This window comes from Enhydra lutris, unplaced genomic scaffold (genome assembly GCF_002288905.1).
Source record: "Enhydra lutris kenyoni isolate GAN:26980312 unplaced genomic scaffold, ASM228890v2 scaffoldscaffold37, whole genome shotgun sequence".
Classification (NCBI taxonomy): domain Eukaryota; kingdom Metazoa; phylum Chordata; class Mammalia; order Carnivora; family Mustelidae; genus Enhydra; species Enhydra lutris.
Window position 1 is genome coordinate 27,011,107 of NW_019154121.1, and position 25,361 is coordinate 27,036,467.

Sequence of the window (25,361 nt, forward strand, 5' to 3'; positions counted from 1 at the left end):
GGTTGTGAGGTAGCCACATAGGACCTTGCCTTCCTCGACACGTTTGGCTAATATCAGATCAGTCGGCTAAATGTACCAAAATTGAAAAGAACTGTGGTAGCTGGAATCCTTTCTCTTTAGCTCTGAGCCTTCAGCTGGTTCACGTTTCATCTGGGTGTTCAGAACCGGGAGCCTCAGTGAAGTACGGCATCCGATGGACAGCGGAGGCCAGCACCCTGAAACCCCGCAGTAGCGTCACAATGTAGCCCCAGCAAACCATCACAGGTCATTGTCAGGAAGACATTAACCCGAGATGGTGGGCCTTTCTAGGCAATGCCCCCAATCACGCCGGAGGAGGGCCCACCAGCTACCCACACATCCGGGGCTGGCGGCAGAAATGCGCATGGCTGTCGCACACACATCAGTGGCCACATGAACAGTGACACAAACCCTGCGGCCGTTGTCTATTTAAGGACCATGTCGATGGAATGACCGTGCAAGGACCCCTGGACCTTCACCAGAAAGAGGGACGGTAGCAAACAGAACAAAGACAGCCGGGGCCATTCAACTGCACCCCTCCACCTTGAAGAACGCTTTTTAGATGACGTGTAACTGACACAGAACACTGCTGCTTGGTGGTGTGCGACATGATGACTCAGTGTTTCTATGTACTGAGAAGTGAGCCCCACGGCAAGTCCAGTTCACGTCCACTGCCACGAGTCACGATTCTTTTTTTCTTGTGGTGAGAACTTTTATGATCTACTCTCTCAGCAACTTTCAAAAACGAACAGAAACGACACAGTTCTGTTAACTGTAGTCACTACACTGTAGAGTATGTCCCAGACTCACCGATCTGCCAAGCAGAAGTTCTTATCCTCTGACCACCTTCAAATCTTTATTATGCAAAATTCCAAGCATACAGGAAAATGGAAAGAACTGTATGATCATCACCAAGCCCTACTATTCCAGATTCAGCAAATGTTATGTCTTCGCTGTATCTGCTTGCCCTCCCTCGGTCCATTCACCCATCCACCCCATTTGAAAGTAAGTCGCAGATATTATGAAACTTGGCCCCTATATATTTTGGTTTGCATTTCCTAAGAACGTGGATATTCTCTTAATTCCAATACCATCACTAAAGCTAAGGAAATCAACATTATTCCCCTAATATATACAGAACATAATAAAATCTCTCCAATAGACCAAAAATGTCTTTTACACGTTTTTAGAACCAGATTCCAATCACGGTTGATGCACAGACTCTGTATGCAGATAGCCTGTATCCCTCCCTGAGAACACTTTAATCTCAATTATGCTTTGGTCACGCACGAGGCCTTCTCTTCCCATCCACTGGAAAGCCTGGTGTAGAGGAGAAACGACCAAATTGGGGTTAGATTTAAACTTTAGTCCTAGTTCTTACGCCATATAAATAGCGATTACTTAGAAGACTCATTGACCTCTCTGGATCTTACGCTCACTTCCAAAATGAGACAGTGCAACTAAATGGTCTTAAGGACAGATCAGACACCCAATAAATGTTTGACTTGATTCCTTTAGGAAGCGAAAGTATATTTTGGTACCTGAATTCTTACTGTCTGCACTCAGGAGCGGAACAGAGCCACACGAATCCCTTGTCACCTGCACTTGGGAACCAATCACACAGATTTAATCTCCCTCAGTATCTGAACCCTGGGACAAAGGGATGTGACTGTCAAGGGGGTTCCTGGGTCGACTGTGCGCCTACCAGACAGGTGTGCCGATGGCATCCGCTGTGTTGGACGTTATGGCGAATACAAAGATAAATGACACGTCTTGGATTTTGGAATGAATTAAAGGGGGTAAGGGGAAAGAACGCTGAGGGTCAGGGGACAAGTGGCAGGGGTGGGGAAATCATGCACCAGCCCCAGCGCCAGTCACGTTCCCGGACAGCCTCCCACAGACATGGTCAGCAGCTACTCACTCTTACTTGAGGGTCAAACAAGAGAACGAATTAAAAAGACTTTGAACGGTGTAAAGCACTGTCCGGATGTAAGTGGTGAATTCGAGAAAGGACAGGTGCGGTCCGAGCACAGCACAGGGGAAGGGCGCGCGCTGCAAGTGCCCCTGTGGGGAAGGTGGCAGGTGCGCGCTGTCGTGCCCGAGAAGGACAGGGAAGGACGGGGACCAGCAAGAGGAACGGGAAGAGCCCGATCCCGCCCCGCCCTCCGTCTCACTGAGGGCTCAGAGTCTGTTTTCTAGACAATGGGCACCCAGGGACAGGTCTTCTGGCAGAGGGTGACACGGTCTGACGTGCGGCCTGAGGAAGTCCGTGACTGGGGAGAAACACTGGAGGGAAAATGGAGGCAGGAGGCGGGCGGGGGCTACAGCGAGGCCTTGGGAGGAGAAGGAAGCAGAGGCTGCGGGGAGCCTCCTTAGATAACACCGGCGGCCGCCCGAGGATGGGCTTTTCGGGGAACGTCTGCGGCCTCACCGCGGACAGGGGCCTCTAAGACGGTTCTGAACCGTTTCTGCGTGACAAACAATCCGTCGCCCGCACTCCCCGTTTCGGCCAACAGAGACGGGGGCTCGGGGCGGGCCCCACGTTACTGCCAAGGTGACTAAAGGTCATTCTCGTTTCCTTTCTCTGTCTGTTATTTCTGTACCAGCCTCGAATATAAAACAAAAACAGTAACAGACATTCACAAAGCGGGCTTCCCTTTACTCGGAACCGCTGCTTTCCCTACAGAGCGTCTGGGCCCCTCGCAAGCAGAATCCCGACAGCGACTGGAGGCCGCCCCAGGGCAGGGGAAGCAGGAGTGGCGGGGCGGGTAGTGTCTCGTGACCCGCCCCAGGAGACACAGGCCCGGGGCTGCCGGCTGCGTTACAGAAGTTCTACAAAATCGGTACCTGGTTTTCTTTAGCAGAAGATTCCAAAAAAGCTGCGTTCCAAGACTCTGCTAACGCCTTCCCTTCTTCATAACTGATCACCCTAGAGGAACAGGAAAATTCTAGTTAACGCGCTGTGCTCTTTATTCAGAAAACACCTGCATTAGCAGCGAACCGGGCTCCCCGCCGATCGGCCGGTTCCCCCGTATTGCGGAAGAACGCTCTCCGCTCGGCCTGACCATCCGCCGTGTGGGCCGCCGAGGAGGCCCGAGCGGGGAAACGGGACAGACGTGGCCTTACGGGGTCCCCCATGCGCCAGCAAGTCCTGGCGGTTCAGAGAACGTGACTTGTGTTTTCCAGTACCCGGGACGCGGGCAGTTTTCACGGTGCGCTGCACTGTGAGCACCCGAGGACGGGGCAGCCGTCGGGGGGCCCGCGGCTCAACCCCGCTGCGCAGGCTGCGGGCGTCCGGCCTCCCCGTCCCCGGCAGGCTCCGCACCTCTGTTCGCTGACCTGATCCTGACTGCGGGACTCGGAAACCATCTCTTGAATGATGAAGGCTTCTGTGGTCTCCTTGGAGTCCACTTGGCACAAACTGGTGGAAGTACCCGAAGCTAATTCCCTACCACGTTTGCTTCCTCTTTTCTAGAGAAAACACTGGTCGGGATGGGTGAGGTTTTATACTGGTTTTGCTCCTGCTTGGGTGCACTCACTGCCGTATTTCTGAACCCCGACAGGCTACACCGAAGACTATTCTCACCATGAGAACAATAATTATGAAAGGTGCGTACCTCATCTCAGACTTGATTTTATAAGTAAGTAATTATTCAGAAGTTACATACCTTTCCATATGGAGGTCTTTCTTATTCCCAACCAACATAATAGGTATTCTGGTAATGGGAGATAAAAAAGCCACAGGAAACTAGTCAGTGCCAGATCTTACTGCTCAGAAGACAGAACTATAACGAGTGCATCTAACAAAGAGAGAAACTATTGCTACTTACTGCACTTTCCCCACCATATCCAACAATTTGCCATGAATAACTTTAATCACTTCAAAACTGTAAAAACAGAAGCATGAAATCAGACATCCATTTTAGTATTGGTGTTTAAAAATATTATGTAAGGTTTATTGTGGAAAAATACATACGGTCATCGACTCACCATTTTAATATAAAATAACCCGAACACAAGGAATTCCTTAATTCTTTCCTACAAACCTTTTTTCACGTGTGCATGTATTTGACACTGAGTAACCCTCACTAAGAATATTCAACATGAAACAGGTGAGCTATTTAAATGGCAAAGTCTAACACGTGACTGACAAATCACATAAACACAAATTTTAATCTCTGAATGACGTCTGTGGGATGTTCTTCAGCTAGAGGCCCTAGCAGTCAGCCTGGCTTCCACATTAATATGGTGAAAACACACAAAACTAAATCAGTTTATGTAGTAGTTCCCATTTCCATTAGCAGAAGCTCTCAGATCATGGGCAATCACTATTTATCTAGGCAGCTGGAGGGAAGACACAAGGAGTTTTCATTCTGTCAGGGTTAAGAGAACGTCTACTGGGATTTTGTTCCCCCTAACAACCTGTTTGCTTCACAAGACAATCACTGAAAAACATTTAGCCTGGTAAGTCTGATTGTCACTATAACTGATTCCATCACGATCCTTTAAAACGACGAATGCCATCTAGCCAGAGCAAACAAACGGAAGCAGCAGGAGGGAATCCTACCTTTTGATTGATGTCACAGAATACACAAGAATATAGCCATTAATATCTATGGAGTACGTCTGAGGAAAGATGGAGTATTCATCCTGTGGTAGAAAAAAATAATTCCATGTGAGTAGAGGTCTTCATGCAGCGTAACTAGCAATCTGTACCCAGAGTTTCTCGCACATGACCTGGCCAAAGAAATCAAAGGAAACAAAAAGTAGATTAAAATATTCTTCTAGAGGGGCGCCTGGGTGGCTCAGTGGGTTTAGCCACTGCCTTTGGCTCAGGTCATGATCTCAGGGTCCTGGGATTGAGCCCCGCATTGGGCTCTCTGCTCAGCAGGGAGCCTACTTCCCTTTCTCTACCTGCTTTCTCTGCCTACTTGTGTTCTCTCTCTCTAAATCTCTCTCTAAATAACTAAAATCTTAAAAAAAATAAAAATAAAAAAATAAAATATTCTTCTAGAAAAACAGCCTACGCACTCAGGACTTATTTAAGACCAGTATGAGGCTGATAACTGCTTTATGCCAACATTCGAAAAGCGACTCTGGCTATTCTAGGACATTCGGGGAGAAGGCTAATAACTTTTGCAATTCCTGGGGAAAGAGGATGGATCCAAGGCAACAGGTCCTGTGATCTTACAGGAGGCGAAAGCACTAACAGTTCTTTTATGGAGAAAAAGACCAGAACCTTAGATCTCGTGGGAAATTCATGAGTGCTTCTGGTTTATTCCATCAATCTGTACTTTCCTATCTAAAACTGTTATGTCCTCACTAAACCTATTCTCTGCGTGTGAGTCACAATGGCCTGAGTGCCAGTTTGTTGGCCATTAGTGGGCTGTCCCCAACACCTGAGAGGGAAAGGAGAGAGGAGAAAATCAAAACGCTAGACCCACTGTACCCAGACTTTTGAAGATCAAATGAGTTTTTTATTGAGCAAGTTTAGGAATTAAAAACAAAGGTACACATTATGTAACCATGTATCAGTACTCAGTTTCCATAAAGCAGTTTAGGAAACTTAAAACTCGGCTTTAGAATATTAAAGCATACTGAGAGTCTAGTAACGTCATTGCAGTTTGCCTTAGTACACACCACTGGCTGGTATAAAACATTTTATTCTCTGTTGAAATATAATTATCAACATGCCACGTATCTCCCAAGCACTATTATAGAAAATCAGGTCAAGCCATCATATCAAGTAACTATCTCTGTTAACTTTGCAATTCTATAGTACGGTTACAACGAATGTTCATGATGGCTCTGAATTACTGCCCCAAATCCTTACTATTTACCATTGTAATAAAGTATCTTTAAAAAATAAAAACCAAAGGAAAATTGAGTTTTATTCTCAGTTCTTTGATACCATCAATAGCATCATCGATCTTTCTTCAGAAGACAGCACTTCTACATCTCAGGGCTTATCACATACGCAAAACAAAACCTTTGTTTTCATTGTCAGTTTCATATTAATATTAGTTTCATTAAATGGAGTTCATTTTAGTGTTAAATTTTGAGAATGCATTTTTGTTAATGGAATGACAGGTCTTTCCACCCAGATTAAAAACAAAATTCCAAATCATTTTAGTCACCAGCTGAGCTACAGTAGTACACCCAGACTTCAAATCACCTTTTCCCTGAAGAGAAGATGTGGAAATAAAGAAATTAGTCATACTTCAGAGGTGTGGTACAAACAACCGTCAGTTAGAAAGTATCACAGGGGAAAGCACCTCCAGCTGTAACAGCAACCAAAAAGGACAAAATTCCTAGGAATAAACTTAAGAAAAGTGTACAATCCATCTGAAGAAAATCATAAAATACCCCAACACATAAAAAATGTGCGTAAATGGAAGAGTGTGCCATGGTCCTTGGCAAGAATGCATAGGTCATCGAGGTATCCATTGCTCGATCCTAAATTAACATATAAGTGTAACTGAACCCTGATAAAAAGTGTATTTTTTGGAGAAACAGCAATTGTAGAAGGAGCTGGATGAAACCACAAAGCTACTTATTTAACTAAAATGAGCACTTACTAGTTCATAAGTAAAGCAGACTGAATAACCTATGAAGACCTAGACAGACAGGAATTAGGTAAATGCTAGTACCAGCAGTTAAGCTCAGTGAGGGTAAGAGGTAACACTCACCGAAACTGTGCGGAAACAAAAGCAGAAGCATCTGGGGGGTAAATGAGCAGCTAAGCTGATCTCTAACTCACGCTTGAGCAAAAATTTATTCTAGAGGATTTAAAGATTAAAAATGGAAACCATATGCCTAGTCAATGGGAGAATTTTTAAGAACAGTATCAGTTGATGGGGAACCCGGGTGGCTCAGTTCGTTAAGAGTCTGCTGGCTTAGCTCCTGGGATCGAGCCCCGCATCGGGCTCCCTGCTCAGCAGGGAGTCTGCCTCTCTCGCTCCCTCTCCCCACTCGTGAGTTCTCTTTCTCTCTCAGAAAAGAATGAACAGCATCAGTTGAAAGGAGATTAATAAATTCGACTATATGAAAACGAGAAAGTTCTTCATGACTAAAAACCTTTCAAACAAAACCATAGACTGAAAACAAACCAAAACCTTTCAGCTCCCATCACATAAAATGCTATTTTCTGCACGGTATCAAGGGGTCTCTCAAACCAGTAAGCAAAGACGGTCCGCCCCAGGGAAAAAGGGCACAGCACACGGACAGGGTAACTCCCAGAGAAGGAAATACAAATGCCCTCAAACAGGAACACATGCTCAAATGCCTTCATAAGAAGAAAGACACTTAGTAACCAGGATACTCTCTTTCACCCAGTGGCCTGGCACGTAAAAGAGATCTGCTAATACACTGTGCCCACGGGCGCGCAGATGAGCGAGTGAGAACGAGCGGCCGGCGGAGGTGGCCGTCCCGCCACCAGAACGTGCTCCTGCACGCATGCGCGCGCCGTCGAAATCGACATGAGACACTGATCGCTGCTGTCACTGGCGGTGGCGGCAGGACTGGAAACCACCTGCGTGTCGATCCATCGTCAAAGTACGCTCTAGCCGAACGAGAGCGTATTATGTAGCCATGGGGAGGCAAACCGGGGGTGTACGTAAGACTGCGGAATCACCTCTGAGGTGGAGATACGGTGATCTATTACTTCTCAGGTGAAAAAGAAAAAAAAAACACCAATTCTATTTGTATGTTCACGTAGAGAACATCTGGGAAGCACATCCTAGAAACGGTGATGGGGCTGCTCTTAGAGGGGTGGAGCTAATGCCACCAGAGTGGGAAAGACCGAAGCTTTACTATTTACCATTTTGTGCTATTTTATTTCTGTAGCATGTGCATTTAGTACTATTTTTAAAAAACTGTACTTAATACCCCTTTTTTAAAAAGGGGGATTTGACATTATAAACACGACTCCCACTGAGTCACTTGTCACTGAGTCTACTTAAATTAGGTCCAAAAAAAATCCCTCACGCAAACTAAAAATAACCGACTTGTACTTAACTATGTTCATCTCCATCCCTTGCCAGGCAGTGAAACCAGCTACGATATAAACTACTAAGTAAACAGGACTTGCCGCTATATGCTGCTACAGTTTTACCCCTAAAACGTGTACACCCGTGACCAAATGCGCTCTAGATGGCGGTGACAGGATCTGTCCTTTCTTCATCATCTCCCCTTGCCACTGGTGGCCTCAGCCCCAGCCCAGAGGAATCCAATTTTAAAAACAGCTCTCGGAGCAGCTGGAAATGTGACATCTCATCCAGTTGCTCCTTCTACATGGTTCTACGGAACCACACGGCACAAGGCAAGGCACATGTCGCATAAGGACAGATCACAAACACGAACACAACCTTCCATTCCACAGTCTCCCAAATGGATGCAGCCTCGAAGAAAACTACTAGCTGCAAGGAGAACAAATTATTCAAGGCGGCTAAATTTGGAAATATTCTGTGCAAAAATTCTCTAAGTATTCTTATCTGGCAGTAAGAGAAGCCACAGGAGCAAGACAGGCAGAGCTAGTCACTGACCTTGCCGTCCCTCACACTACACACTTACTCCGAGATCCCTGCTTCTCTGTGTGTGCGGCGGGCATCCTTTATGACTCTATCATTAAAGCAGTTAAAGGCATGTGATGTTCCGTACATTTAGGCTTTAGAGCAAAACAGAGCCCTAGAGGAACACATCTTCTGTTTTGATAAGGAGGCAACAAAAAGGAATTTTCTCTCCAGAAAAATGTTTTTTTTTTGTTTTTTTAAAGATTTTTATTTATTTATTCGACAGAGAGAGAGCAAGCCTAAGTAGAGAGAGCAGTAGGCAGAGAGCAGAGCGAGAGGCAGAATCCTCACTGAGCAGGGAGCCTGATGCGGGACTCGATCCCAGGACCCTGGGGATCATGACCCGAGTTGAAACAGACGCTTAACTGATTGAGCCCCCCAGGTGTCCCCAGAAAAACGTTTTCAGGGATGGCTCTACTCCAAGTATAAGCGACACCTGCACTGTTCCAGTCAGTGTCTTGTTAACATCAACATCAACTTGCCATGCTAGGCCCTGCTCTGGTCTTAGGAGCATCAAAGATGTACAGATAAGGACCAAACCCCGTGAAGCTCGGCATCCGCTCTAAACCGAGCACCAGTCTTACGAAGGCAGGCACTGCGTCACCAGTTTACAAATGAATCTGCGGCACAGAGAGCTTCGTAACTTTCCGAAGGTCACCCGGTTAGTAAAAAAAGCCAGGATTCAAGCCCCAGCAGCGTGACTGCAGAGCCCATGTTCCCACAACTCTGAAATGCCGGTCCTGCTTCTGGCCTCCGACAAAATGTATTTCTACAGTAACATCATATGAAATGATTTGCCAATTTACATCCTCATCCCCACTTTCCAGAAGCTTAATGAAAATTCAAAACGAAGATATAAAAAGCAAACACAAATCTTGATAATGTCAGAGGCCCACTATGAATAATGTGGCCGTGTTTTTTCGCCCAGGACACCATCAGTTAACACCCACTGTCCCAGCACGGTTATTACCAGGCTCCCTTCACTCTTAGAAGTGTCTTGTTTGGGGCGTCTGGGTGGCTCAGTGGGTTAAAGCCTCTGCCTTCGGCTCAGGTCATGATCTCAGGGTCCTGGGATCAAGCCCCACATTGGGCTCTCTGCTTGGTGGAGAGCCTACTGCCCCCTCTCTCTGCCTGCCTCTCTACCTGTGATCTCTGTCAAAAAAAAAAAAAAAAAAAAAAAAGTGTCTTGTTTTAGGCAATCAATTACACAGTCACCTTAACCATAAAAGATACAAATTCTGAGAATCCAATACAATGTCTTATCCCAGAAGCTTTTCTACGGTAACTTCTAAAATAAGCTGTGTCCTCCACATCCTCACTCCCTGATGGAGACTTCTACTGCTCCACTTGTTCCTTTCAGCTCCATCCCCCCTTTCTGTCACTGGACAGGTACCCTGCAGAGTAACAGCCTGGGATGGCTCAGCTCTAAGCCATCATGAGGCCTGACCACGAAGGCCCATTACACCCACCACCAGGGGGCTTTTGTACGGGGAACGAAGGGGAACCGTGGTAGATCTCTGTGACACCCACATCCCATCTATTTTCTTTGAAGCCTCCAGAATTGAAATTCCAGGGTTTCTTCTGTGCTCAAACCACTCCACATGGCTATGTTCTTGCTTCACTAGGGGGCTACGCTTGGCTTCTATGTTCACTTGCAAACATAAAGCAGAGGGCGTCCATTCCAAACCAAGACAGGCCACACGACTCCATGTCTACCTCCATGTCCCCAGGCTCCGGAAGAAAAGCCTCCATTTGACATGGCAGACCAGATTACACTACACAGCCCCTCCTGCTAGTCTGATCCTTTGTCAACTTGAAGATGCAAGGAAGGACTCAGAGACCAACATCCCCACACTCTAGCAACTGTGTAACATGTTCTGTCCAACAGAGGTTTCTAGTAAAGGCTGGACTGGGGTGGGGGGGGGAGTTCAGCCGTCAGGGTTAGGGGTTTCTCTGTACTCTTCAAGTTCTCTGAACTTTCACCCACTGCTTCTAGTCAATTCCCCTAGTCTTCCATTCTTCAAATCCCTACTATATTAACCTGTGAATACGGTGTTGGGGTTTTGGTTTTTTTTTGGGGGGCGTTACTTAATCTTTGGCAATCACCTACTGTCTACAAATCAAATCAACACTCCCTAATCTAGTAATCATGTGACCCATCTAACAACCGGCTCCTTTCTGCCCTATACTTTTCTCTTGTCCTTCCCCTGGAAAAGACGTATTTTTGTCTTTTTATTTATTTGACAGAGTGAGATAGTGAGAGAGAGAAGCAGGCTTCCCGCTGAGCAGGGAGCCTGATGCGGGGCTCGATCCCACTGGATCCCACTGGAATCATGACCAGATGGTTAACCCATGAGCTACCCAGGCGCCCCTGAATGTATTTTTGTCTTGATGTAGAATACGTATTAGAAAGGAAGAAAAAGCACTAATAGGATTCTGATACAGAATGCAAGTTTAGAAAATGGAAATATACTATCCTACGGTAAATGCAGACCTTCCCAATGCTATGAGTGTATTTCACACAAGTCTAAGTAGAAGAGCAAGTGAATAATTTGGAAAAACCACCATAAACTTCTTAGAGGAGAGAGCCTGTAAAGGTTCAGTCACACATATGCCACGAGGGGTTTCCTTGACACTGCTGCTGTGTTGAAGCGTTGACGGCAGGGCAAGGACTGCCAGACAGAAGGACGGCAAGGAGATTCGGAGACGCTGGAGACACTTACCTGCCCAGCTGTGTCAACAAGTTGAAGATGATATTCTTGTCCATTGACTGTGATCAATTTTGTGAAAGCTACAGGGGGAAAAAAGGAATGCATATTAGTTTAAGCTGACCTTAGATCACCTAAAGCTTGAACACTGATGACCAGCTATGCAGAGTCCCTAATAAGTTCATGAAGAGATTCCATAAAACAAAATGGAACAGATCAGCCTGAGTTTACAGATTCCTCTCCACTTCCATTATTTGACTAAGAATACTGGCTGACTGATGAAAATCAAGGTTCAGTACGCTTTCAACTTTTTCGAAGAAACCGCAATTAGGCGACAACTCATCTCCTATAAAAGTCATCTGAGTGCTCCATCTGTGGCTATGCCTTCCTCTTGTGAAAAAGTGATACACAGAACATCAAGTCTGAGGTCCAGAATGAATCCGAAGCACAAACCTTTCCATTAATTTATAGGAAGTCTGGTGTCAGAGCACAATGAGCTAATATCAACTGCAGTGTTAAGAACTTTCAGTGCAATAAAACAATTAACAATTCTATTGACAGATAAAACAGCAACGGAACAGTTCTGTGCGAAGCCATCATTCCCACTGAGCTTAAGGATCGAAGCAATTTTGTAACGACTTCTTTCCTTACCAAGGGGGGAAAAAAAAACCAGACTTAAATAACTTCCGGAAAAGTCAATTCAGAATTCTGAGGAGACAGACTTCAAACAAACGTAGACAAAAGAGGAAAGAACTATAAATAGCAACAGAATATTATAAAGCGTAACCATCTGGAACCCTGCCAACGAACAGGAACGGATGTCTTCTGCATCGCCATTTGTCTCAGACACGTGAGTCCTCCAATCCCTGGCTGCCCACTCGACTCGACCAGAACTGGGCACAGAATCTACCCCTTGCACAGCTGGGAGCGGACCCACTGCTGCTCACAGCCTCCCACAGCCAAAAGGGAAAGCAGAAACAGACACAGAAATATTATGAGAGAAAACCTGAAGTGATGAGGGGGATGGAGGGGAGATCTTATCTGAACGCTGAGCTGCACAGGGAGAGAACGGGAAGCTCATGCTGGCACTGTCACCTCCTACTGCAAGCAGGGGTGCGGGAAGCAGGTGAGCAAAAACCACGCACCAGGCCACCCAAGCGGGCTGCCACACTTTTTCGCATTCTTGTGCCCCTGATGGGGACGACGACTTTAGGAATAATTAAATCAGATGAAAACCGAATCCAAGTATTTCAAGACAGGGAGTACCCAATATATTCTGTTTTCGTCAATTCTAAAAAAATTCTGTTGTTCTTTTTCCCCCCAACACTGTGGCCTCCCTGAACTTGAGATGGATCAGCCGCGCTTTCCATCGCTGTCCGCCAGGGGGCAGTCACGACATTCCCGTGCCAAAACCTGCCCCTGACACTTTTCAGTGGAGGTAAGCCCAAAATGTGCATTTTAGTCTTGGCGAAAATTAGGGAAGCAACCACAGTGAGCAATAGAACTAAGGAACTGTGGTTACGAAGTAGGACGTAATTGCTGTGAAAACATCATTCATTCACGCAAGAGCTATTTCTTGAGTACCTATCACCCCCGGGAGCACGGCTCTGGGTGTTCTCGAAATGCTGCGACTGACCTCAGAGAGCTTCCAGCCCCGGGGACAGACGGCAGACCCAGACGCCGTCAGGCATCCTCTCTGGGAGAGGCGCACCCAGGTGGAGGTCGACCAGCGAGTGACCACGTGCATCGAGGATGAGCAGGGAGGTGGGCACAGCAGAGGCTGACAGAGTGTTGGTAACCGGGTTGGGGAGGAGGCAGAAGACCCTACAGGAGATGGTAAGGACTTCAAGAGTTTTATTCTCACTGTATGGGAAAGGGAGGGCTTTGAGGAGGGGAGTAAACTGGTCTGATTTCTATTTTAAAGCGATCGCTCTAGCCCTGCTGTGGTGATGGAATCGGGCAAGAGTGAGCAAGGCCACTGGCAGGAGCCCATAACACAGCGCCCGTATAGACTCGGGATCTGGAGACGACCATGGTGGTCTGGATTGGCGGGGCGGAGAGGAGAGCCAGGGTGGAATTCTGGGTGTAGTTCAAAGGTAGAGCCCAGAAGGATCTGTGACTGGCCGGAAGTAGGGTGTGAAAATGGGAGAGGTGGGACGATTCTGAGGTTTTCGGCCTGAGAAGGAGATGACTGAATTGGCATTCCCAAGTCAGGAAAGCCTGTGGGAGGAGCACTGGGGATGAGGGAGGACGGGAACGAAGACGCCTGAACCGAAGAGGAAGCGAGGGCAGCTAAATAAAGAAGCCCAGAGTTCGGGGCAGAGGGGGCGCTGGGAGAGCTGGGCAGATCGCTGATGGCCAAGCGCAGAAAGCCCGAGCCTGACGTCAGAGCCCGCGGGCGCCCTGCGCTGCCAGGTCCAGAAGATGAAGATTCAGCCAAGGAGATGTGAGAAATACTGGCCAGGAGCGCAGCGTAAAACAGGGAGGGCATGTAATTGTACATAAGACATAAGAAATAAAATTGTTAATCAATGTTTTAGGATATTCTTGCCCATAAAAAGGATGTAAATCCTCCAACGCACAGCAGTAAAATGAAATCGAGGTCCTTCCATCTGTCACGGAAAACTGCCTCTTCTTATTACTATAGAAAAAAGGGACGTGTAATAAGAGATCTGTTAGTTCCATAAACCAGGAACCAATTCTTCTGTGCGCTCCAAGTCCAGCCTGTCGCAGCAGCAGAAAGCCGGCTTTCTCCTCGCCTCATTTTCCTCGAACCCTCTCACCCTCCTCCTCCCTTTTTCAATCACTAGAGAAATTAATCCAATTTCCAACCGAAAATCCTGAAATTGCCCTAAGCAGCCTAATAGCTACTTACCGGTAAAGCCTGCTAAAAATAAGCAAGGTAATAGATTTCTAAAATCTGGAATTCATAAAGTGAGATTTGTGTCACTAAAGTGTATCAAGGACTCCTAATTCATATCCTACCACGAAGCCCACCCACCATGCAATGCTTGAGAATGCTGCAAAGCTCCTAATCAGAATTTTCCAATTTTCCGAGAAGGCTTATTAGTGTGTCAACAGTACCACCTGTGAGATGGCAGAAGCTGTAAATTGTTATTTGTCCTTAATTTATAAACTACTGCTACTAAATTTCACCACAGCAATTTGGTTTGTACTGAGTTGTCAGATTAATGACACATAATATTGCACTGGTATACGCTGTATTTTTGGTATAAAAATTTCCCCAAACTAGAAAATTCGTGGTTTTACGGATGTTATTCTCCTGTATCCCATTCTCAAAGATGACACAGTCCCAGAAGTTTTGCTTTCATGGTGATGTGTTCAGAGCTGTGTCACCACTCCATGTCCGCTATGAACCAATTATTCTAGGTTATAAAGTTAAGTGTAAAATAATGACCGGATTATTTCCAGATTTACAGTGCGTGGAGCTTTTTAAAACCTTAAAACCATCCAGTCATTTGTTAGCAACAGGCTTATGAGAACCGTTCCATTTCTCATTCCCTGTAAGCGCTGAACAGTGTTTTTGACCCAACAGCGGAGGAGAGAGCGGAGGAAGGGTTTCTGCCTGGGTTAAATGGTCAGAAGCACGGTAAAGAGAAATGGGCCTGCATACGCCTCATGAACTTTTAAGCGATTCATACACTCTGATATTCATTTTTGCTCCTGCCTAAAGAATTCAATAAATATTTTTAATCCATTTTTGAGATGAAAAAGTCTTTGTTACCGAACGCCAAGTATTGCATAGAAAACAGTTAAAAGCACAATTAAAGATGATGTTGACAGGGGTGACTGGGTGGCTCAGTGGGTTAAGCTTCTGCCTTCGGCTCAGGTCATGATCTCAGGGTCCTGGGATCGAGCCCCGCGTCGGGCTCTCTGCTCAGCGGGGAGCCTGCCTCCCCCACCCTCTGTTTGCCTCTCTGCCTACTGGGATCTCTGTTAAATTAAAAAAAAAAAAAAAAAAAAAAAAGATGATGTTGACAGCCTTCCAAGTAGGGTCACCTCATTCAATTTCTAAGATAATATCAAAGTTAAGAAAGCCGGATGCTCACTGGACCGATTAGTTACATACAAAGGAAATCTCTACACAACACCATGACTCTCCCTCCACCTCGACCCAAAGTAGCACAAGGACACACAATTACAACAACCACGTGTGTGAGCAAGGCTTACTAAGAAAGCTGTATTCTATTATTGTATGAATCAAAGGACCAAACGAGTCTTACCCCTTTTAGGGGACGCAATTCCAAATAGTTACATACAGCAAAGCTTAAGGCCATGACTGCAATTTTCTTGTGTTCTATTGCAACGGAGGTAACCAAACTGGTTCACGCAGTGCTCAAATCAGCCCGCGCCTCCCGCCGGCACACGTACTCTTCTCCAGGTGACAGTCCCCAGCCAATCAATACAGGACTGTATGGCGCCGGGACCCCTCCTTTCCAGATACCGACAGAGCTCACTTTCAAATCCCGGGGTCCCCAGAGTCGGGTCAGCAACCGATGTGCTTCCTTCCTTGCCACCAGTGTACCGGGACATGGGAGGAGAGCTGCAATTCTCAAGTCAGAGGAGGGCAAACGCTTCCCGTAAAGGCCAAAAAGCCTGTGTCGCAAGTATTCAACAACTCTGCTGTTGCAGAGCGAAAGCAGCCACAGACATGGTGAATGAACTCGCGGCTGTGTTCCAATAAGGCTTTACTTACGGGTGCAGAAATGTGAACTTCATGTAACTTTCACAGGTCACAGATATTCTTCTTTTGACTTTTTTAATTATTAAAAAAATATAAGAACCATTCTTTGCACGTGCGCTGCGCAGAAAGGCAGCGTGTTCTTCTGGCCTACAGGCCGTAGTTGCTCAACACCCTGTTGTGAGCCTCTTTTGAAGTCTCTCTTGCAAGCTCTGGGCAGGTGAGGTCCACAAGTCTAGTTGCTGAGGTTTATGAAACCGACTGTTAAGCTGCTTCGTGTCTAATATGCGCATCAGGTTTGGAAGAATCCCATGTTCAAATGTGTCATGTTCCTGGTGACAAATCCTGGGTTAAGTCCAGGCGTCAAGAATCTGAGATGACTGGTTCTTGGGTCTACTTAGGGTTTTAGAATCACCTGAAATAAGACCAGCTTCCAACAAACCAGGTCCTTGGATGAAATGCTTAATGATCTTAGAATCAAGACTCTCATAGTCCTAGGATCCTTCGGCAAGATTCCAGAACCACGGATTCGAAGCGGACAAGGTAAAGGCTGTGGCTGGTCCTGTTCTCTGGTGCTTTTCTTCTGCACAGGGCCTGAAATGCCAAGACTTCGGAGCCATCTCTGTCATGCTGCAACTGCTCTCTCCATCCCAGAAGAGCTCCCTTCTCCACAGCCTTCTTTCAAGTCGTCAGGACTAGAAGGGGTTAGGGGTGTGGGGGTGGGGGAAGGGCTCACGATTCCATAAGAGTAAGGTACAAAGGATCTGGAGTGTTTTCATCCTTTCTTTTCAAGCTTGGAATCCTTAAAAAGAGCTACTGTTGAGAAGGAGGGGAAAAAAAAAGATTGTGCTCTCTATTCTTGTTTTCCTGAAGCAGGAGTCTGGGATATGAGGTTCACTGTAGGACTGGATTCCTACGGAGCTGAATAACAATTTCTAGATGGCAGGATCCGGACAGTGAATAAAAACCCATTTAGTGTGAAGTGGATCAAACTTTTGGAAGCTTTTTTGGACCCCAGCTGGAGATCTGTAAGGTTTACCCCAGTAAGCCCTGCCATCGAAGCCTCCAGGAACACACAATGGCTGTTTGTGTGAAGAATGCGGGCTTCTCAGTTTATAAACCCTTCAAAACAATACTTACTGTTTTCTATGGTTGGGTCGTAGGAGTCAACAAATTGGCCTTCAACAAACTGAATCGTCAATGAGGATTTCCCTGTAAGAGAGAGCAAAAGCTCAGTATGTTTCGGCATAAAAACGGAACAAAAAATTTAATACTACTATTTTAACCAACCCCCCCACCCCCCGGCTAACAAGATGAGGAGACGGAGAGTACTGGGATCAGAACACACTCCTTTAATTAACTCCTGGGCAATTTCAAAAAGGAAATAAATTTCATGAATTTGCTTTATACGAGAGGAATTTAAGAAATTAAGCTACTATGAATTAAACACTTTTGTCCCACTGACAAATATTACTGACCGATAAGCACATCGTATATTCTGTTAAAAGGAAACACACTCCAAAATAAGGGCTAAGTGAAGCTAATTTGCTCTGGCGTCCCTGAAATGTGGATATCAATTCTAATACAGAAAATAGTAAAACGGGATTTCTTTGGGCTCTTTCATATATGGCTGTTAGAAATGTAACCAAGTACAGCTTTTAAAGGGGGGAACCTGAGAATATGGAACAGCAGTCTTCATTTAAAAAACTCCTTGAAGGCAGAGATCCTGTCTCAAAATTCAAGTATCAAAGGCCTCGTGATGTCTGGCACAAAGAAGACAATTAAGAAATGTTGTGGATTTCACAAAATCACTGCTCATCGTTGAGCCCGTGTGCTAAGAAACCAAGAGCTGGAGCCCTAAGTTCTCACCTCTCTGTTACCTGAACTTTCTACTCAAGGACGGCAGGGACTAGGGCACTCCATGCAGACAGCGCAAGAACAGTCCAAGAAATGACGGAAGTGGTCCCTCCCACATCTCACCCTGGTCCCTTTCTTTTCTTATGCATTCTCAGAGCATATTTTTCAAAGGTGTTATGTTTTTAAAAGATTTATTTACCTGAGAGAGAGTGAGAGCGCGCGTGCATGCGTGAGCGAGCACGGGGCGGGGGGAAGGGCAGAGCCAGACGGAGAGAGAGTCTCAAGCAGACTCCCAGCTGAGCGTGGACCCTGACATGGGGCTCGATCTCATGGCTTTGAGATCATGACCTGAGCTGATGCTTAACTGCACCACCCAGGTGCCTCAACATTTTATCTTTAAGTAATTTCTACACCAGAGTGGGGCTTGAATCTACTCCCCGAATCAAGAGTCGCTCGCTCTTCTGACTGAGCCGGCCGGGCGGCCCCTCAGAGCACAGTGAATTTTAACACAAGCTCCACACGCTTGCTGCGTCTCACTGAACTGCCAGCTCCCAAGATCTTCAGGATAGGGGCGCCTGCGTGGCTCAGTCATTAAGCATCTGCCTTCGGCTCCGGTCATGGTCTGAGGGTCCTGGGATCGAGCCCCGCATCGGGCTCCTTAGTCAGTAGGAAGCCTGTTTCTCCTTCTCCCTCTCCTCCTGCTTGTGTTTGTTCCCTCTCTTGCTGTGTCTCTCTGTCAAATAAATAAAATCTTTAAAAACAACAACGACACCACCACCACCCCAAAAGATCTTCAGGGAGTGAGGTTTGTACCAGGAACCTTCTGCCCCGGGGTTTAGGCTGCGGCTGCGTTCCTCCGGTCCGTGAGAGGGTAACTGGCAGGTGGCATGTTTTCACAACGAAGGCAGGCCCCACACACTTAGAAATTAATGAATTAATAAACTGGTTTAAGAGCGGGAGCTGTGGGGAGACAACTAGAAAACCCCTAAGTTGGCAGGCCCGTTTTACTCCTCATGAGCAGGGAAACACACAGTTCAAAGTATTTCTGGAATTATTAAAACCTGAATTCGTTCTCTACAAAGCAGCCTCCGAGAGCCTCTGACAATTACTCGTCACCTCCCCGCTTAAAATCCTCAGTGCGATTAGAATAAATCCCCAACTCCTAACCAGGCCCACAACACCAGGCCCTCCCTGCCCAGGCCCTGCTCTGCCCATGGCCCCAACCTCTCCGCAGCCACCACTCCTCCGTCCAGACCCTCCCGGGCTCCACTCACATCCCCCGTCCCTCTGCCCCGGCCACCTCCGCAGGGCTCCGCACATACGACTCACTTTGTCATTATTCTGGTCTGGGATCAGACGTCCCTTCTTCAAAGACGCCTCCGCTAAGACCACCCCACGGCCGTGCGGTGGCGCGCCCCCCCTCCCGGGCATCTGTCACAGCCGTCCTGCTTTGTTTCTTTCTAGGGCCTGACGTTATCCCACATTCTCTCCAACTCACTGGCCCACCGAGACCAGTATGGTGGCCGAGGCACTGCAGACGCTCTCTTTCCAGAACGAATGAAATGAAAACTTACGTACCCTCAGGGCATGCTCATACGTTCCAGACACTACACAAGCTCTCAATCCTATATATACACGTGCCCAGGAAACACCGTTCAACAGGAGTAAAGAAACGGCTCTGTCCTGTTTGTTTGGTTGCCTTTCATTGTCCCGCGCGTGCCCTACAGGAGGCAGGGGTCGTCCAGGGGCTCACATCCTGCGAAAGGATCGTGTTGCAAAGACAGCATGTGACCTAGGCTAGCTCATACACAGCATTTGGCTTCAAATACAGCACAAGTATTTTATGCAAGGAAATAGCAAGGGAAAAACTTCTATTAAGTTGTTAGCAAAACTGAAAAATTCAAAGGAATAAGAAAATTCTTAATTTACGCTGAATGCTATGGCTTGAAGCAAAAGAAATTAGACAAAAGAGAAAAGAGACTTCTTTGAGGCTTCTGAAGAGTGCTTCCAGGCCCTCTGGTGCACTTCTGTAGGCTACCGGGGTCTGCTGGCTTGTAACTGGGCAGCGGGAAGGAAGAAAACAGGAGGTAGTTTTTTCTCAAGATAAAGGGGCAAGACTTATAAGGGATTAGAACGATTTTTACACCTTTTCCAAAGTAGAACTGGATTAAAAATAGTGAAAGAAAGGGGTTAAAAGTATGGTCTACTCGGTAAGCCCAAGAGGACACAACAGCTGTCAAGGACGGGCCTTGCTGCAGGACTCAAGGGACGGGGACAAGGATCTCTGCCACTGTCACAGGAAATTGAAGAAAGTTACATTAAATAAGATCGCATGAGATTAAGTGCAACAATGGAGTTTTAGATAAACAAGTGGACAAAGTTTTAAAAATATAATTTTTGGGGCGCCTGGGTGGCTCAGTGGGTTAAGCCTCTGTCTTCGGCTCAGGTCATGATTCCAGGGTTCTGGGATTGAGCCCCACATCGGGCTCTCTGCTCAGTGGGGAACCTGCTTCCTCCTCTCTCTCTGCCTGCCTCTCTGCCTACTTGTGATCTCTGTCTGTCAAATAAATAAATAAAATCTTTTAAAAAAATTAAAAAAATAAATAAAAATACAATTATTGGTACATATCAAAGAGTTCCTTGTTTGCACCATGAAGGGCAGAAATTTTCTGACAGGCTCAGTTAACATTTGACTTGAAAAACACCAAGAATCCTTCCGGCATAAGCAGACAGTGTGGCCCCGCCCAAATCACGAAGCGGGGTGACAGCAAACTCCCATCTTCACGCGTAACTGGGACGCCTGAATTTAAAAGCCTCGTCTTTAGGGAGCAAACTGGCTTTCTCAATCAGCTTGGTCCTAGGAGAAAGAGACCATCCATTAGCGGAGGCAGGACTGCGGAGAAGCCTGGGCCTCCCCTGGGTCTCTCCTCCCGGGTTCTCTCCCCTAAGGGAAGATCATTAATTATTTAAATTAAGAAGGGACAGGAAGACTACATTTGCTGACACGACACAGCGGGGTATTTGGCTGTTTCCATTAAAAAGTAGAATTATTAAACAACTAGTGTTGAAATTTTCATATTACTCTTAGTCAACAAATCCCACTGTTCCTCATGTTCCCAGTCATGGTTCCAGCAATTTCTGGCTTTTGGGGATACCATCGTCCTCTAAAGCAGCAGCTTGACTCTTTGGTCAAGCTTTTGTGCAGTTCGCCTGCAGCTACGAGGGCCACTGTTAGTGTACACGGTTAGTGTACTGTTCGTGTTAGTGACGAGTGTACTGATGACGAGGGTACCGATGATGTTCTTTACTTGATCACATTTAACATGCCCCTCCCCCGTTATAATCTCACAGGTTTACTGTGGCCTTTGCGTTCATCAGATTCAGATTCTGGAAGACTAGTTATTTCCTGAAGGTGTTTCATCCTCTCTCAGTAGGCTCATAAATTAGTACAACCTGAGGGGACTTCAAATTCCAGATCAACTCTCTGGAGGAATGCTAAGACAATACAGGAGTGAACTGAAACAAACCGGAAGGCAACACTTACCAGATGTGTGTTATCACTGCAGAGAGAGGCACGGATCACCCCTTTTAGGATGATAACAGTATTAAAAAGGTATGAAAACAATGTATCCCAGCAGCCCACAACTACCTTCCAAATATTCTTCCGCCAGACTAAAAACCACCTTAACTTTTAAAAAAATCCTACAGATCATTTTTAGTAAGTTTCTTCTAAACGTCTACCAGGTAAACACAGCGTTTATGAATTTCTTGCCGAGGATAATACGGCCAGTAAGTTTGTTCACCTGGTATTTTCACTTTGCAAGACACACCTGCAAGGTTGTTGACCAAACTGCTCACACTCGTGACTGCTGCAAAACAGGCACTGTATAGAAAACATTTTAAGAGCTTTCAGATTAATTCTAAACTAGTTGTCATGATTATTTTCTTTGAAGATTTTACTTATTTATTTGACAGACAGAGATCACAAGTAGGCAGAGAGGCAGGCAGAGAGAGGGGGAAGCAGTCTCCCTGCTGAGCAGAGAGCCTGATTCGGGGCTCGATTCCAGGACCCCGAGATCATGACCCGAGCAGAAGGCAGAGACTTAACCCACTGAGCCACCCAGGTGCCCCATCATGATTATTCTTCTAAAAACCCACACTATTTTCATGTATTACCTCTATCTCCCCTCCCCCAACCAGCACTCTATGGAACAGCGGACACGTTCCTTGTTCACTGGGACATAATGGGGAGGAGTAGGTTTCAATCTACCAACTAGTCTGTCAAATCATTTGGCGCAAGGGTCCACTGGGAACAGTGTGATGTATCTGGGACACAATCCATTCCGAGGACTGCTTTCCTTTTCACCTCAAATTCTCCACATCACCTTACGGGACCCTGCTGTCCCCATGTATAAGATGGTTTAGCTTCAAAGCGTCACCGGAACTGCCACCGATAATTCCCTCCATACCACCTCGTGCGCATACCATGAAACACCGGCTGGTTGCCCCTCCCAGAATACCCCCCCTGCTACCAATCCCAAGCAGGACGGCACATTCTCCCAGCACCCTTACTTTCTGACTCCTCTCCAGGACATCTCTGGAAGCAACATTGTCAAACCAGGGGCTGTAAATTAATATATTAAGCCATGATCAGCACTGTTTTTATTTTTTTAAATAAAGATTTTATTTATTTGGGGGAAGCGCGCACACAGAGGGAGAAGTAGACTCCCTGCTGAGCAGAGAGCCCAATGTGGGGCTCGATCCCAGGGCCCAGAGATCATGACCTGAGCCGAAGGCAGAGGCTTCACTGAGCCGCCCAGACATCAACACTGTTCTTAAAGAAAGAACACCGGAGGGGCGCCTGGGTGGCTCAGTGGGTTGTGCCGCTGCCTTCGGCTCAGGTCATGATCTCAGAGTCCTGGGATCGAGCCCCGCATCGGGCTCTCTGCTCGGCAGGGAGCCTGCTTCCTCTTCTCTCTCTGCCTGCCTTTCTGCCTACTTGTGATCTCTCTGTCAAATAAATAAATAAATAAAATCTTAAAAAAAAAAAAAAAAAAAAGAAAGAAAGAACACCGGAGCGGACTTTGAATAATCAAGTTATAAGGCGGCAGTCACAAAGGTCAGAAATACACTACTCTCAACGATCATATCGTGAAACTCCAATCTCCACCACCTTTCACTTCCTTGCCCATCACTTTAAGCTCGGAGATAAATCACCGTTCAGTACTATCTTGTCTATCCTCCAATTTCCTTTCTCTGGGCTCCTTGAAAAAACCCTCTGATCTCAATCTAATCATTTGCCTTTGGTGAGCCTGTTGAGCTCTGCCGCAGACAAACCCTGCAGTCCTGTCGGTTAACAGCTATTCTCAATCTCTGGTCTTTCCAGGCACCCCCACCCCTCACTCCCGCCGTCCCTAGGCTTTAGGAGGCCTCTCCAGAGAGGAGTAGTGAAAATGTAGTTCCACCAGCAGCATCCCAGGGTGACCCACTACAAATGCAAATCCTCGGGCCCCAACCAAACCCTCTGGGAGTATTAACAAGCTCTACCCCCCCCACCGCCCCTTTCCACTGCACCCTAAAACTTAAGCGCTGTCCTCAGGAAACAAATTCAAATTTAACTGATCACCCTAGGTCACTTTTCTCTTCCAGCCTCCAGGATGTCCCCATAGCCTCCAGTTCCTTCCAGCAGCTCACGTCCTAAGTATTTAAAGAATATTTAAGAAGAGCCACTGGGGCATGGCTTGCTTCCGAGGCGGTGCCTAACCTCAGAGGTCACCTGCTGTGCGCACCTCTTATTCCCGCAAATGCTCTTCTGGCTCCTAGTGTTCTGGATCCCATGTCCCCCCAGTTCTCCTCTAAATCCCCCCTCTGAAATAGCCGTGAACACATTCATGGTTTCTACTGCTTTACTCCATTCTGTGAGGTTGATGAATGGCACCTCTGAAACGTTTAAATACATCCAAGCCAAGGACAGAGGCCTGGAACAGACCCTCCCGCGCACCTTCCAAGGGGGCAGGGCCCTGCCCACACCTCGACTTCATGCTTCTGAGCCCAGAGCTGTGAGATGATAAAGCTCTGTCACAACCTGCCGTCCGCGGGGCTCTTCGCTGCCACCCCAGGAGACGAAGACACTTGTTTTGCCTTTCGATTTTAAACAACTTTATGATGACGGAATTCAGATACTATATAATGTAACCACTTAAAGAGTACAATTAACTTTTTAGTATATCGACAGGGCTGTGCCGTCCTCACCACAACCAATTCTGAATCATTTCATCACTCCAAAAAGGAACCCCATACCTGTCAGCTGTCACCTCCATTCCCCTGGGTGCTCCCCAGCCCCCCGCAACCACTGAGCACCTTTCTGTGTCTGTTATTCAAAATAACTCAAAAGGAACCCAATAAAAGAGGCAAGAAGACTCGAACAGACACCTCACAAAGCTCTACGAATTACCAAGAGGTAAAGGACAAGTTGCTCCCCTCCCTAGTCACTGGACAATTCAAACAAAACCACCACCACAGCATTAGCATGGCTGAGGTTAAAGCGTTCCAGGATACCGAGCATCAGGGGGGCTGGAACTCTCGTCTGTTGCTGGTGGGAGTGTAAAATGGTATAGATATATTGGGAAACAGTTTGGCAGTTTCCAACAAAATTACACTTATATATACGCAGCCTGTGCGACACCAGTCTGAGGTGTTTACCGAAGACAAATGACTGCATGTCCACAAAGACGTAAGAAATGGTTCCCACGGGGCACCTGGGTGGCTCAGTTGTTAAGCGTCTGCCTTTGGCTCAGGTCATGATCCTGGGGTCCTGGGATCGAGCCCCGTGTTGGGCTCCTTGCTCAGCAGGGAGTCTGCTTCTCCCTCTCCCTCTGCCCCTGCTTGTGTTCCCTCTCTTGCTGTGTCTCTCTCTGTCCAATAAAAAAAAAAAAAAAAAATCTTAAAAAAAAATGGTTCTTACAGCTTTGCTCTTAGTAGTTAAATACTGGAAACGATTCACAGGCGACAGGAGAAACAGACCATGACGTAGCCATACGAGGGACTACTACTCAGTGATTAAAAAGAAACCACTTAGATATGTGACAACCGGATCAATCTAAAAACTATCACGTTTTTTGAAAGCAGCCAAACAGAGTACTCACTCTATGATTCCATCTATATGAAACTGTACAACAAGGAAAGCCAATCCATGGTGACAGGAAGCAGATCGATGCTTGCCTGGGAGTGGGGCTGGGCTACGAGGGAATGTTCTGGGGTGATAGAAATATTTTGTATTTTGGAGTAATGGTTGCACAGGTGAATAAATCTATCAAAACTCATGTAACTTTACACTTGAAGTGCATACTTTATTATATGTAGATTATACATCAATAAAAGTTGATTTAGAAAAGTATAAAAAAGAGGAAGACATTTACTATTTTTCACTAAGCGGAACAGTATGGTGATTAGCTATGTCACTGCAGGCAGTTTTCCTGAGTCTGTTTCCTTGTTTGTAAACTGGAG

General features: G+C 46.5%; 1 protein-coding gene across 1 annotated transcript in view; it reads right to left on the reverse strand.

Annotated features, from left to right (window-relative positions):
* Window positions 1-25,361, reverse strand: part of LOC111154404 (Ras homolog, mTORC1 binding) — a 43,271-nt gene that overhangs the window by 2,334 nt on the left and 15,576 nt on the right. The window contains exons 2-7 of the mRNA XM_022513963.1: window positions 17,139-17,210; window positions 11,312-11,379; window positions 4,586-4,668; window positions 3,849-3,905; window positions 3,687-3,734; window positions 2,866-2,947 (exon numbers count right to left, since the gene is read on the reverse strand). Of these exons, the coding sequence (XP_022369671.1) occupies window positions 2,866-2,947; window positions 3,687-3,734; window positions 3,849-3,905; window positions 4,586-4,668; window positions 11,312-11,379; window positions 17,139-17,210 (410 nt within the window). The remainder of the gene's footprint in view (window positions 1-2,865; window positions 2,948-3,686; window positions 3,735-3,848; window positions 3,906-4,585; window positions 4,669-11,311; window positions 11,380-17,138; window positions 17,211-25,361) is intronic.